This window comes from Betta splendens, chromosome 21 (assembly GCF_900634795.4).
Source record: "Betta splendens chromosome 21, fBetSpl5.4, whole genome shotgun sequence".
Classification (NCBI taxonomy): domain Eukaryota; kingdom Metazoa; phylum Chordata; class Actinopteri; order Anabantiformes; family Osphronemidae; genus Betta; species Betta splendens.
Window position 1 is genome coordinate 8,137,578 of NC_040899.1, and position 13,592 is coordinate 8,151,169.

The 13,592-nt window shown below is 47.7% G+C and overlaps 1 protein-coding gene across 1 annotated transcript in view; it reads left to right on the forward strand.

Moving 5' to 3' along the window:
- hs6st3b (heparan sulfate 6-O-sulfotransferase 3b) overlaps positions 1 to 11,348 on the forward strand; it is a 31,818-nt gene extending 20,470 nt beyond the window's left edge. The window contains exon 2 of the mRNA XM_029136136.3: positions 10,592 to 11,348. Coding sequence (XP_028991969.1) covers positions 10,592 to 11,336 — 745 coding nt within the window. The 3' untranslated portion in view covers positions 11,337 to 11,348. The remainder of the gene's footprint in view (positions 1 to 10,591) is intronic.
- The last annotated feature ends 2,244 nt before the right edge of the window (positions 11,349 to 13,592 follow it).

Here is a 13,592-nt window from a genome sequence, read left to right on the forward strand (position 1 = left end):
TAGTCCTATACCTATCCAATCTTTCCACTTCTCAACTTTAGAGTTTCATACTGACATACAGTGAGCTAAGTCCAGAACTGGTGCCTCACACGCTGCTGAAACTCCCCAAGACGCAGCAGTTTGACATGTTTTTCGCCCCCTGTGGCATTTGACCGCGCTGTGGCCGTGTCCCGTTGCACCCTGTCCTGAGCTGACAGCCTGAAAAACACAAGCTATCGACAGGACCGGGCCGGCACTGTAGAACCGCAGCCTCGTCCTGTGGCCGTGACAGCAGCCGGACCTGGCGAGAAGCCCCAACGCAGAGTTCAAGCTCTAACAAGCAGCAGCTCATTAGCCTCCTCACTGCTCATTAACTCTGAACCACAACAAAACCACTCAAAAGTAAATGACATCAATTTTCCTTACTGTTTTTGTGGCCCTGTTGTGAAGCACGTTTGTGTGATGATCACAACATTCAGCATTAATATAATGATGATGCACTTCTGCTCTATTTAGTGATAAAATACATGCAACACCCAGAATCTTAGTCAGAATCTGCAAAAAAGTGTCTCATTGATTTCAAAATATTCTCAAGCTGCATGAGACTTATTAAAGACGCAGAAACGTCCCCAGGTCACGAGTATAAATGATGCACACTGTAATGCCGCTGCTAGTAGCATACAGATCACACGCGTGGGCGTCTGCATGCGTTCTTAGCAGCCACTCGTGAGTCAGACTGTCTCGGTTTTTAAGGTATTAGCATGCGTCAAGTGTCTTATGAGGGAGCTGCGTTGTGTGTTTGGGCTGCGGACTGACTGACAGGGAGGCGGGCTGAGAGCTTACCGCTGTGTTAGGTCCAGTGAAGCTCAGTGGTTCATCGCTGTGGGAGTCCAGCAGAGCTTTTTGGGCCGCCTGTCCGTCAGTCCGACATCACGAGGGGAAGGATTTATGAACAATGGCCCAAAGATCGGCCGGACGAGATCAGTGCTTCCTGCCTTTCCCAGCATCACCTAATGATGAGAAAACTGCCGACCAGAGGAATGTCCAAACTCTTATTCTACTTGCACCTCAGGGAAATAAACCTTGGATAACAGAGGTTTTAGTCCACTTGGAATTCTCTCACACTTTTATTTCATTATGTACTTTGCATTTCAAAATATTTGAATGACTCTTGTAATTCGTTGGTCCTTCCTCTGTTTTATGGCTTTCTGGCTGCTGTACGAGTCCTTGGTGTTTAGAAATCTTGAGCTTGTAATTGCAGCATTCTGGATTTGATTAGAAAAATGAACACATTCAAGCAGAGAGTTGCTCTGACTTGTCTGTGTTCGAACTCTTGGGGTTAATGCCGCCCCGGAACATGAATTACTGCTTCTCTATCAGATCTGCAATTTACAAAAGCCCTTGTCCTTGAACAAATTCTTCTCTCATCTACTTGAACCCGTCACACTTGGAGCCGCGAGAGCCCATTGTGCTGGTAACAAGAGGATTCTCGAGTAAATTGATTATAATTATTAAATAGCTGAACTCACACCCGCCACGCGAACCTGCCTCCCTCGACCAAACCGCGCCCTCAGCTCCTCTTCATCCGTCCGATACACACACCTCGACCCACCGCCCCCTTAAAAGAGCCTCTAACCGTTGTGAATAATTTATTCTCCTCCGTCTCAGATCCAAATAGCTGTCTGCCGTTTGATTAACCTGCTGATCTGACGGAGCGAAGGCTCTGTCTGGCGTCTGTAAATACAGGTCGTAGGTCAGTGCTCGGCACAGCGGGAGCGTCTCCGCTTCCGCGTCCTGTTCACGCGGTGCCAGGCGCCATAACCGGGCCGTTGCAGCTTTTGTGTTTCTCCCGCTGAGCTTTTCCATTTTATTTTTTAAATTCTATCACTAATGAAGCGCTTCCTGAAAGTGCTTTGAATGTGCAGAGCCTGGTGAAATGTGTTGAATTGAAAGAGTTTGTGCAGCTGCGATGGAGAACATGAGTTCACTAAGAAATGGGCATTGATTTAGGGGATTCTTCACAAGATTGCTTTGGCTTAAAGGTCAGATTCCTCAGCAGATTTTTAAAAACACTGTGAAGCATATGACGCTATTTGTAAGTAAACTACCAGAACCACAACAGGATGATGCTTCATTCCATCTTTTATCTGTCTGTATATAATGCACTATATGTAGTGCTGGAGAAAAGGTAAATCATTCTTTGAGTGTCTTTGGGCCTGAACCATTTGAGTTCTAATGGATGGATGGATGGAGCAAGAAGTGTATGACATCTATATTACAACAAAAGCCCCAACTTCTTCTTTTTACAAGATCAAGATTCAAGTAAATTAAACTGGAACTGCATAAGTACAGATTTTCATGTCATCAATTGATGGAACGTTTGCCCTGAACTCACGCACACTCATCTCTGCCGCTCTACAGTTCATCATTAAAACCATCCAAGTACCACTTCAAGTTTCATGTCACAAGGAGACCAGGCTTTGAGACTTCAGCTCAGCGCGTGGAACAAATGTGTGCACATCAGTGGCCTTTGATCATTTCTCACAGACAAGTTTTTATTAAGAGGGCTGACAGAAACGACCACGCTTTGATCACAGATCCTTAAAAATGAGTGCAGCACTCACTTGTGAATAATTTACTCTTCAGTTATCATATTACCCATGGAAACAAAGCAATAAATGAACCGTGGGGCGAAAATCCCAAGTCTGTGTTAGATTAGATACAGAGAGAGTCTGCGGTGGATGCGCAGCCGAGAAGTTTGTAACAGAGCCATTATATCACGGAACATGGTGCTCATTATACTAATAAGTAGCTGTATCAATAGGTGCTGAAGGAAGCGGGCAGAGCTGCTACATGGCTCCTCTGAGCTCTGACAGCAGACAACCTCAACATCGATCATCTATACGCGGCCGCGACTACTGATTGTGTTTATCACCGACATCACATCTAAAACAGACCGGTCCGTGGAGAGTGAAGTTTAGAATTGTCGAGATACTGAATGTGAGATTTAAGAGCTAATATGGTCCAGCATCAGTTTTTCCTGTGTTGTTTTGCATTAACACACACACACACACACACACACACACACACACACACACACACACACACACACACACACACACACACACACACACACACACACTCATAATGCGCTTCCTATCATTTTTGCAGCGTCTCAGCAGGGCAGGGATTAAAGCCTTGGTTAAAACCTTTCCAATGCTGCTGGTTGATCCTCTGTTCCAAGCAGAGACCAGAATGAGCTTCACCAACTTAGATAATCAGCATCTGCAGAGCATGGCTTCTCTCTCAGCCTCACGCTAATATGTAAGAGGTGGTCACTTCATTACACTGTGAAACCTTAACCCCCATCGTCGGATGCTTGAGGACAGCCTGCTTTAAAACAATAATCCCAACGCTCAGATTCAGCATTTCTATTTGACCAGTGTCCAGAATAGCAACTTGCGGGATATGCAAATATTAGCTGCAGTGGAACAGTGGAACCAATTCAGCATTACGGCTTGGAGATTCCTTGAAAACCTTTATTTATCACCAAAAATGAAATACCAATAATAATAATAATAATATAATATAATATATAATAAATAATAATTGTCAAAATAAATAAAAATATGCATCAGTCTGTTGTGTTGCAGGCTGCTGCAGTCGGGACACACAATGTGAGGTCTCACATTAAATGTATTTATTATGAGTCCCAGCGGGCAGCTGCAGTAACAACACTTCACATAGTGGAGGTCGTATGAATTATCTGGAGGCTGTTCAAATTATTAACTGTGAGTGTGTAAACATGTAGTTGATTCATAGGAACATGTTCGTTATTGACTGTGAAAGCAGCGAGTCCTAATAACAGTTATGTTTTATTATAAATTATCAGTAAAGGTGTCAAACGCGGGGTCCATCGGTGCGTCTTGGCCGAGCGCGGACTCCACGGAGTGTTGTCGTCAAAATAAGGTTGCTAGGCAACCATCGGACACGGTAAGGCTCCGAGATGTAACATGTTAATTAAGTGCTGGTGGTAGTTTGTTACCCCTGGACATGGTCACAAACGTTTCCTTGTTTCTGTGCACGGCTCATAAACTTCCTTACATATGATCTACTGTAACCACGGTAACCGCGCAGATGCTTAATTAATATGTTACGCGTGTTCACGCGTCTATACCAGCGCCTGTTGATGGCTGCTGACATCACATTTGGGGTCACTTGCAACCCCAGGAAGGAAGGAACTCGCTGCCTCAGCATTAAATGCGATGGGTGCATTTGATTTATTATGATAATGACCGTCATCATGGCCGCGCTAACAGTCGGGACCGTAATGAAATTGGAAACTATTACTGCTGACTTCAGGTCTATCTTGTGGTGCGTCGATGAGGATAAGACGCTGCTGCAATGTGCGGAAGTATAGGAGAGACATTAGGTTCTCGTGGCGGCACTTAAAGCTCTGTGTTATGGGATGTGACATGTTCCACGGTTCCCACTGGCTGTTATTAATTCACAGACGACGCAGGTGCACGCCTTGTCTCCTCCTCCTCTGTCTCTTGGAGGCATCTTGAAAGAGAAAGATTAAAAGGAGAGCATAATTAGACAGGAGGATTTCCACTATCGTAGTAATTGAAGCCTTGCTGTCATATTACAATGTCTAATTGGTCTCAGATTACAGAGATGCAATTAGAACAGCGGGGGGTTCCTGCACAGACGAGAACCTATAGTTTCATCTCACCTTTTGTCGCACACGTAAAGTTTTGTCTCACACACTCTATAATTTTTGCATTTATGCTTTGGATCTGGATATGTGTGCGCGCGTGTGTGCGCGCGTGCGTGCGTGCGTGTGAACCATATTTACTGACACTTCCTTGTCGAACAGGTGCTGCCCTGGGAGCAGATAAAAGAAATGACAGATCTCGCTGCAGATACAAAGCAATTTAGATTGGAGTGAAGATGCTGCTGATTCCTCCAGAGGAGTATTTATCCCTCCCAAAGTGTACTGCTTGTAATTTAGGTCGTGCCCCCCAGTACGGATTTTTCCTTCCTGCCCATGCTGCTTCTCGCTGCACCAAGGCTCCGTCTTGTGTGTGAATCATGCTGCTCTGTGTCAGACAGGGAGGTCTGGGACGACCGGGCTTCCTGTATATTTCATACCTGCACAGCGTGGGCTGATTCCACCTGCGATGACATTTTATGCGGTTAGAGCGCGGAGCCTTCACTTCACACTCACCGCGTCCGGGTGTTCACACGGCTCCGTTTACCGCCGCCGCCGGCCCCCGAGTGGTTTCTCGTGTCCCGGCTCAGGGGCCGCGGTTCTGCGTTGCTACGACGGCGTCGGTGAGACCCAGAGGTGGAGGAAAGACGCGGCTTAAAGCTTCATCCTGATGACTTCAGCCCGCAGATTCGGGAGAATGCCGCAACAAAATACTATTTTGTCAAAAATAAAAGAGAAAGAGTGTCTGGCCTTGATACGCGGATGCCACAGTTGATCTGTGACAAAAGCACAGCGTCTCCTGTGAGTGTGCTGCGCTATAAAAGACATGGAGTGTTTATGAGATGAGATAAAAGTCGAAACAATAGAGCTGGATTACGCTGTGCATCGTTCCCCCGCGCGTGTGTGTGTGTGTGTGTGTGTGCGTGTGTGGCTTATTTGAATCCAAACCACACAGAGATCCTTAAAAAGAAGGCAAACTCTGGACAGTGTTAGTATTGAGCCTGTTTAATGATTATTGGTATCAGTCAGTGTCAACATTCATTCCATTAATTATCCGTGAGTTGAGTCCTATTTGTGTGGCGTGTGTGTAGGTTCCCCCTCTTCTCTTGTTGTGATCTGCCGCTCCGTGTACGAGCACTCTCTGCGTGCGCGCCGTGTCAAGTGCCTGCGACGCCGGCTTCCTGACAAGTAAATGAAAGGTCCCATCGTTCTTCTTGTTTCTTCCCAGGTGACACCCTCTGTCCCCATTCCGTCAGTATCAGAAAGCCGAACAAGACGCCGAGAACCTCAAAAACGGTCCATTACGGGCCGCCGGGGGGAGCGCAGACACCATTAAGGAACGGTATCGGTTACAAATAATGCATGTCTCCGGTCTCGTCCTCGGCTCTGGGAGGGAAACGGGACAGCGAGGAGTGTGCGGATGCTGTCGCAGAGCGGGGACATCTGCTCAGCGCGGAGACCCGAGCCCAAGAACTCAGGCAGAACCGCTGGGCACGTGGATCACAGCCGACCGCGGCCGCGTTTATTGTCCGGCTGTAGGAAGACGTGATTCCTAACGCTGCGGTTCATGAACCGGCCTGGTGATAAAGTCCCATTAGTCTCCATCACTTACTGCGGGTAACGCCAGCGCCGCTTCTCATGACTGCTGGAATTAAGGACCACCGGGATGGAGGAAGTCATTACGTAGATAAGTCATTTCTCTTGAAGCATCCTTGCTCGTGGTGCATAATGCACCACTTAGTCTTTTAAATAGATTTCATACTTCAAACAGTAAAAACTTGTATAATAAAAAAAACACAAATCCTGAGGATTATAGAACTAACTGCATTGCACTTGAATCAGATCTGTGTGAAAGCTGAAGTGTTGTACAGTTCCATGACCTAATATCAGATAATCATTCATCTATTAATGGTGATTTTAAGACACTAATGTACGTCACACACGTGCACCTCTGTAGCTGCCTCCAGAAGCCAAAGCCCCTTCGCCTTCTTCCGATTCGCGTGACGATCTTCAGATGTAATCTCCAAACTCTAAAGGCTCACTCCTCTACTGTGGGATGCCATTAAGTTCCAAGGCGTTATGTCTTTTTAATGAGAGGGCTAAATTGCCTTCATCCGCAGTGATTTTTGTGCAAATGAAAGCCTCGCCGACTATGAATGTTAAGCAGACGACTAAATGTTCCTTGTACATTTTGGGCCACGGGCTGCGGCACCAGGATCCGCGAGGCCGAGCGAGGCTTCACACTGGAAACCAGTCCGTCTGTTACTGTACAAGCAAACCTTCTGTTAACCCCCCCCCCCCACACAAACAGTGTCTGTAGATCCGAGAGGCACCAGCAGCTCCAGCAGCTCCAGCACTTCCTCCTCCACAGTAAATGTGGCTTAATGATCGACGGAGGCAGAATGAAGGTCAACGGCTGTCGCTCTTACTTTGCACATAATTTAGTTCACTTTCATTTACAGTACATCATGCTATTTGGTATAATAATGACTGTGTAGGCTTCTCAGCCAATTTACATCTTGCCTGACTGGTACAATATAGAGGAAAAGGGGTGAGAATAAGTAAATGTAGGAAAATCGCTTAATGACGCCAATAAGCCACGGGTGATGTTTTGTAAAAATGCATTTCATACGCGTCAGACATTATTAAATAAAAGCGAAGCACCTTCACCTTCCTCGCTGCTAGTTTCGGCTGAGGATTCCTGCAAAACAAAGTGCAGGAGGAGATCCGCGGCTCTTGAAGTGCAGCGCCTCAAACGGAGGGAGGGGGAGGAGAGATGACGGGCAGCGTGGTGAGCGATAAACACAAGAGATGCGGAGGGAGATTGACGAGTGAACTCGGCAGCGTGATTGATGTGACAACCTTTAAGAAAAGGTTATGGATCCGTGGGGAACGCCGTTGTGTGTAGGACACGGAGGAGAGCAGGGAAAGGCGGAGGTTGGGGCAGATTCAAAATGACAGGAATGCCCCATTCTGGGCTTGTACTGTACTTAAGGAAGCTCCTAGAAGCACTTGTCTGTCTCCGTGGTTGATATTTAATGTCCTTAGAAACGAGAGGGAATTTTACAACAGAGTGGTTTTAATATCTCGCTGTTACTTTGAATAACTGAGTGATAATCGTCCATAAAGCAACGTACTGTAAAGCTAATATGAGCTGAGGTGGAGTTCTGCTGTGGGAAACATCAAAAACAAACACCCAGTAATTTGGCTGCATTTAATAATAACAGCGCGTGACGGGGAAACTCGTTTAACTAACGATGAGAGAGGAAAACGCGCTTGACGCATTAATCTCTGGATGGCATTTGAGCTCACCAACTGACAGGTGCTGTGATGTATGCCGCCGGATCCTTTTCCAGCCACGCTGAAGTCCGGCGGGTCGGTGCTCATGCAGAAGAATGGAGTTAATTAACGGTGCCTTTAACGACGCCACACGGAAGGAGGCCGCTATTGAAATTCAGTTTTATTATAGCGCAGAGCACACATGACAAATCTGAATCTGTCTGGAGACCTTCTTCTCTTTCTCTCTCTCTCTCTCTCTCTCTCGCTCTCTCGCTCGCTCGCTCGCTCGCTCGCTATTTTCTCTGCTAATCTGTGAGCGGGGAAATGGGTTTTAAAGTGAATACGAAAACTGAGTTAAAGTGAATGAAGAGACCAGTGATCAAGTGGAGGTTTCTCACTACACAAAGGCAGCTGGTGGGACCTTCCACTCCGTCCACCGTGCTCCACCCCAACATCAGTCAGTCCCACTGTTGCACTGGGACGTGGTCTGTCTTTACTTATTCACCGCTCGCTGCCTCAGCCTTTGCTTTCTGCCCGGCTTCAGAACCACATATTGTTCTGCTTCTCCCTGCAGCACCTGCACCAGCGTCCAGTTCTAAAGTTGCCTCCAAACACCATGCCCCTATACACCCCCCCCCCCCCCCCCCCTTCGTCAGCAGCCTGCAATCAGGGGGGAGCTCAGAGTGTGTCATTGGGGCTAATTACCAGCAATTAAAAGCCAGTTGTCTCCTGCACTGGGGATGTAACGTGTGCATTGGCTGCTCCTCTGTGCCGCTGCGTTTAGGGGGCGTTTAAGCGATAATTATTTAGAGTCAGGCTCTATTGGAATTGTAACGTCTGGTGCTGGTTTCTACGTCTTTTATACCGTGCCTAACACGCAAAGCAGCATCTTAGTGGTAGAATCATTCAGACGTCTCCATTAACCGCTGTCCTTTATATTACGCCATGCCTCAGTATGTGTCTGCAGCCGCTCCTTTGTCTGCTCCGCTCATCACGCTTTGCTTTAGTTTCCATTTTTACCCACACTTCTGAATTCATCTTCCATCTCTATTTAATGGCCCCTATTTAGTATGTGATCCAGTGAAGGCCGGCTGCTGGTGCTGCTGCTGCTGCTGCTGCTGCTGCTTCAGAGGCGAGTATTCTGGAGTGAAATGAGCTGCAATATGCCTCCTATCCATTATTGATCCGTGATTAACTACAGTTCATCTGAGTTCTCGTCTTCCAACGCACAGGAACAGGCTGGGAAGTGTGGGAAGAGACGTGCCTCCGTCGCAGCGTCTCCGATATTCAAATGGCTTCTTTAAGCTTCCGTCTACTGTATTGGCTGCAGTCTGGAAATAATAACTTCTGGGAAGCGGCACACGAGTAGAAACTGTTCACAGCGCATTTGATAGTGAGTGTGAAATGACTGTATGAGTGGTTTACATGATAACACAGGCCAGAGGTAAGAGAAGCCCGTTAGCTCGCTCGCTCGCCCGCGCTCTCTCTCTCTCCGACAGCCATCTGTATCACTCAGGGAAAGCCTCCTCCAGACAGCTCTGCAGACGCGTTGATCCTGATGCATTCTGACGCTGATGGTGCACACGACTGACCTTTGGGCTGCCGAGTGCACTCCAACAACACTTGCTGCATGTGTTTATGTCCCAGAGAAAGGCTAATGAGGATGTGTCCACAGTGCCAGGATCCAGCTGCTGCCACCGGGGCTATAATCACGGCTTCCTGCCTGACTCACGGCGTAGCAGTGTCAGCAGCGTCATTCCATTCACCACATAAACCCGGGACATATTTTTGGAAAACTTAAATATTTCCACTCCATTGTGATTTAAAAAAAACTTCCATATTATTCTTGTGTGCTTATCAGATTTACACGTCAGAAGAACAAAAACATTTGTCATTTGCTGACAGTTTTTGAGAGACATTCGACTTTTGGGCTTGACTGAAAAACTTGATTATTGTGATTCTATTTCTTTTGGTAAACACCTCAATACAGTTTCTTTTTACAAAATGAATTTTCGAATAAAGTAGCGCTTTCAGACATTTGCTCGACATTTACTCTGGATCCAAGCCTCAAGGACGGCACATTTAAGCTCAGCGCTTAAATCCTGCATCAGCCCGTGCACGTTTGCTGTGTTGAAACCTGCAGCACTTTGGGGGGAGCGTGAAATCTCCCTGCCACAATGAAAGATGCCCTCTGGGGTCACGGCATTAATAATTCACATGGCACTCAAAGGTCTCCATGTGAAGTGAAGTCTACCTGGCCAACACCTGTCCAACCTTTCTTTTCCAACAGAACGCACGGCTTCGGGTGTGCGTTGCGACATTACTTCCGATTCATCCGATTTGAAGCACGAGCAGTGAGGTCATTTTCTCCGTGTCCAATTATTATTCTTATGCCTTAATTCCCAATTATTTTCTGTTGTGGCAGCTGCAGCGAATGCGTGGACGGGAAACTAACACGTTTTTGGTGAAATCGGGAGTCTGAGCGGAACAAAAAGTCAACTTCCCGATAATCTCGTTAGCGTGACTCACAATGCGCCAATTAGCACGCGACCCTGGCGCTTCACGCTCCGTGGCGGGCACGCGCGCACGACCCTCTAACCGTGTTTGTTCTGGCTGCAGGAACTTCTACTACATCACCATGCTGCGCGACCCCGTCTCCCGCTACCTGAGCGAGTGGAAGCACGTGCAGCGCGGCGCCACCTGGAAGACCGCCCTGCACATGTGCGACGGGCGCTCGCCCACGCAGGACGAGCTGCCCACCTGCTACAGCGGCGACGACTGGTCCGGCGTCACCTTGACGGAGTTCATGAACTGCGCGTCCAACCTGGCCAACAACCGCCAGGTGCGCATGCTCGCCGACCTGAGCCTGGTGGGCTGCTACAACCTGTCGTCCATGAACGAGAGCCAGCGCAACCACATCCTCCTGAGCAGCGCCATGAGCAACCTGAAGAACATGGCCTTCTACGGCCTCACGGAGTTCCAGCGCAAGACGCAGTACCTGTTCGAGCGGACGTTCGTCCTGCGCTTCATCGCCGCGTTCACGCAGATCAACAGCACGCGCGCCGCCAACGTGGACCTGAGCGAGCCCATGCGCCGACGCATCGAGGAGCTCAACTTCCTGGACGTGCAGCTGTACGAGTACGCCAAGGACCTGTTCCTGCAGCGGTTCCAGTTCACCCGCCAGAAGGAGCGCCAGGAGGTGCGCCTGCGGAGGCGCGAGGAGCGGCGCTGGCTGCGGGAGCAGGGGAGGCCGTGGCCGCCCAGACACAGGGGGGGGAGGGGCGGAGGGTGGACGGAGAAAGGGACCGATGGAGACTTCCCCGCCACCACGGAGGACTACACGAGCCAGGTGGCGCGCTGGTGACGCTTCGGTGTGGTGGAGAGAGGGAGGGAGAGAGAGGGGGGGGGGGGGGGGGGGAGAGAGAGAGAGAGAGCAGCTGATGGAGATTCCCCACGGAGTGAAGTCTTAACATTTCCTTTGACCTCTCTCTCTCTCTCTCTCTCTCTCTTTCTCTCATCCCACCGCTCTCTCTCTCTCTCTCTCTCTCTCTCTCTTTCTCTCTCTCTCTCTCTTTTGTCTCACCATTACTCCGTCTCCCGCATCTATCAGATCCTCAGCTTCAGTGTGATCCGAGTGCTCTGCTGTTTCCTTAAGAAAACTGCCAAATCTGCGGGTCTCACAGCAGCGCTGCCTTGCGGAGCCCTTCGGTGTCTTAAATCTTCAAATGCTGTTTATATTCTATATTTTTCGTCACTCGGTTGTTTTGGGGCTTGTTTGTTTCTTTGTTTTTCGCTTTGGTCGTTTCTTGTTCGTTCAGTAAGACGGTCAACCGAAGTGAAAGGAACAACTGCACATAGCTTTTAATTTTGACATTCACCTCAAGAGTTCAACACGTGGATGTACAGTAGTTGTAGACGAGCGGATGGTTGCATGTCACACCTGGTTTGTAAAAGGTGTGCAGTACTTTAAAGCCACACCAATAAAAGCATAGTGCATCCATTTGATTTATTTAATGCCAAAAAACCTCTCCCTGAGGACATGCATGCCATTAATAAACCAAATTCTAACACCTGCTGTTACGTTTGCTGTGCAATATGCACAGTATTATTTTATAAGTGCAATGCCTAGCATATTTAACACCTCCCCCAAACAGCATATTGTAAACACAAAAAGTCACCCCGCTGAACAAAAGTACGCTGTTTTTCCTGCACTCGTACAGAACGTTGCGTTTTTCCACACGAGAAATGGGAACAAATCATCCGCGATGAGGCAAATTTCGCTTTAGCAGCGGAGATAAAAAGCGGGTAAGTACTGTAGCGCAGGTGAGATAGAACGTGTCCGCGTCGCTGGCGCGCGCGCCCTGACTGCGAATGAGATGATCAGCATTCCGTTCTCACGCCCCTCCCTGTCACGCCGGCTGCTTTTACACGTTTGCGGGGCAGCGAGACGCCGGCCCACGAAGACCAGCCTCGGAGCAGATAGTCCGGAAATAAAAGCTGCCCGTCATCCCCTCTGCAGCCCAGTCAGCACAGCGGGGGGTCTCCGAGGGCATCTTGTCTCAGATTCTCTCAAAAATCCGTGCTTTTCAAATTTAATGTTCATTAAATGTCATGGTGGAAATCAGATAATTGCTGCTAATATTACAGATTTTCTGATGTTTTGTATAAAATACCTCAGATGTCACCGTTATGTTCCTCCTCTTTCTTGTCTGAGTGGTTCATCGAGGCGGTGAATGAATAGAGGCTCGGCTGTTTGAGCTGTACAGAGGCACTTACAGTGTGTCTGTGCGAGTGCAGCGAGTGTGTGGATGAATGTGGCGGCACAAAGACGAGGCGTAAGGAACATTAATAAACCCTGGATCAAGTGTTTCAAGTGCAGCAACCAGCCACGGCTCTGAATGCCCGATCACTCCGTGTCCACATCACAGCTGAATTCACGTTTACGCCATTTGTGATGTGACATTGCAGAAATATGTTGAAATAAGCAAGTGAAAGTGTAGCTTAACGTACTTCAAGGGAAACACTGTAGTTCGAACTTCAATTAGTACAATGTGCGATTAACATTCATGTACAGTGTCGGTTATAATCTAGTGAATATATTTATTATAAACTCTCACTTTCTATGACATTTCACTGAATGCGTCTAGCGTCGTTTTATTTTTGTCTGGAGTTAATTGCTCATGAGCTCACATGATCAGATCAGCGGTCCACAAATTGTTCAGATCCTGGACAGTATTATGTATAAAGTATTATGTGTAAAGCTTATGCATTTATTTCATGAACATTACTTAAGTACATTTAACATATCACAAGCTAATAATGAAATGAATGCAACACCAGTTTAATGGTACTGTTTTATATTTTACAGCTCTATTATATAAAGCCCAGCCTGTGTAAGCTAAAGCGTTTTATTTCTTTAACTAAGCAGTTATTTTCCGTTTTACTGCTGTAGGACCACACGAGGACTTCTTTCTAAATTGGCAGTTGTCAGAGCGCCACTTATATTGAACAGCTCCTCTAATACATGGACACGCTGCACTGCTGTGTGACAAGCTGTAGGATTTACAGAGTTCCCTGGTGACAGATGGCATCAGTCCTGCACGAGCAGCCGAGGCGCCGT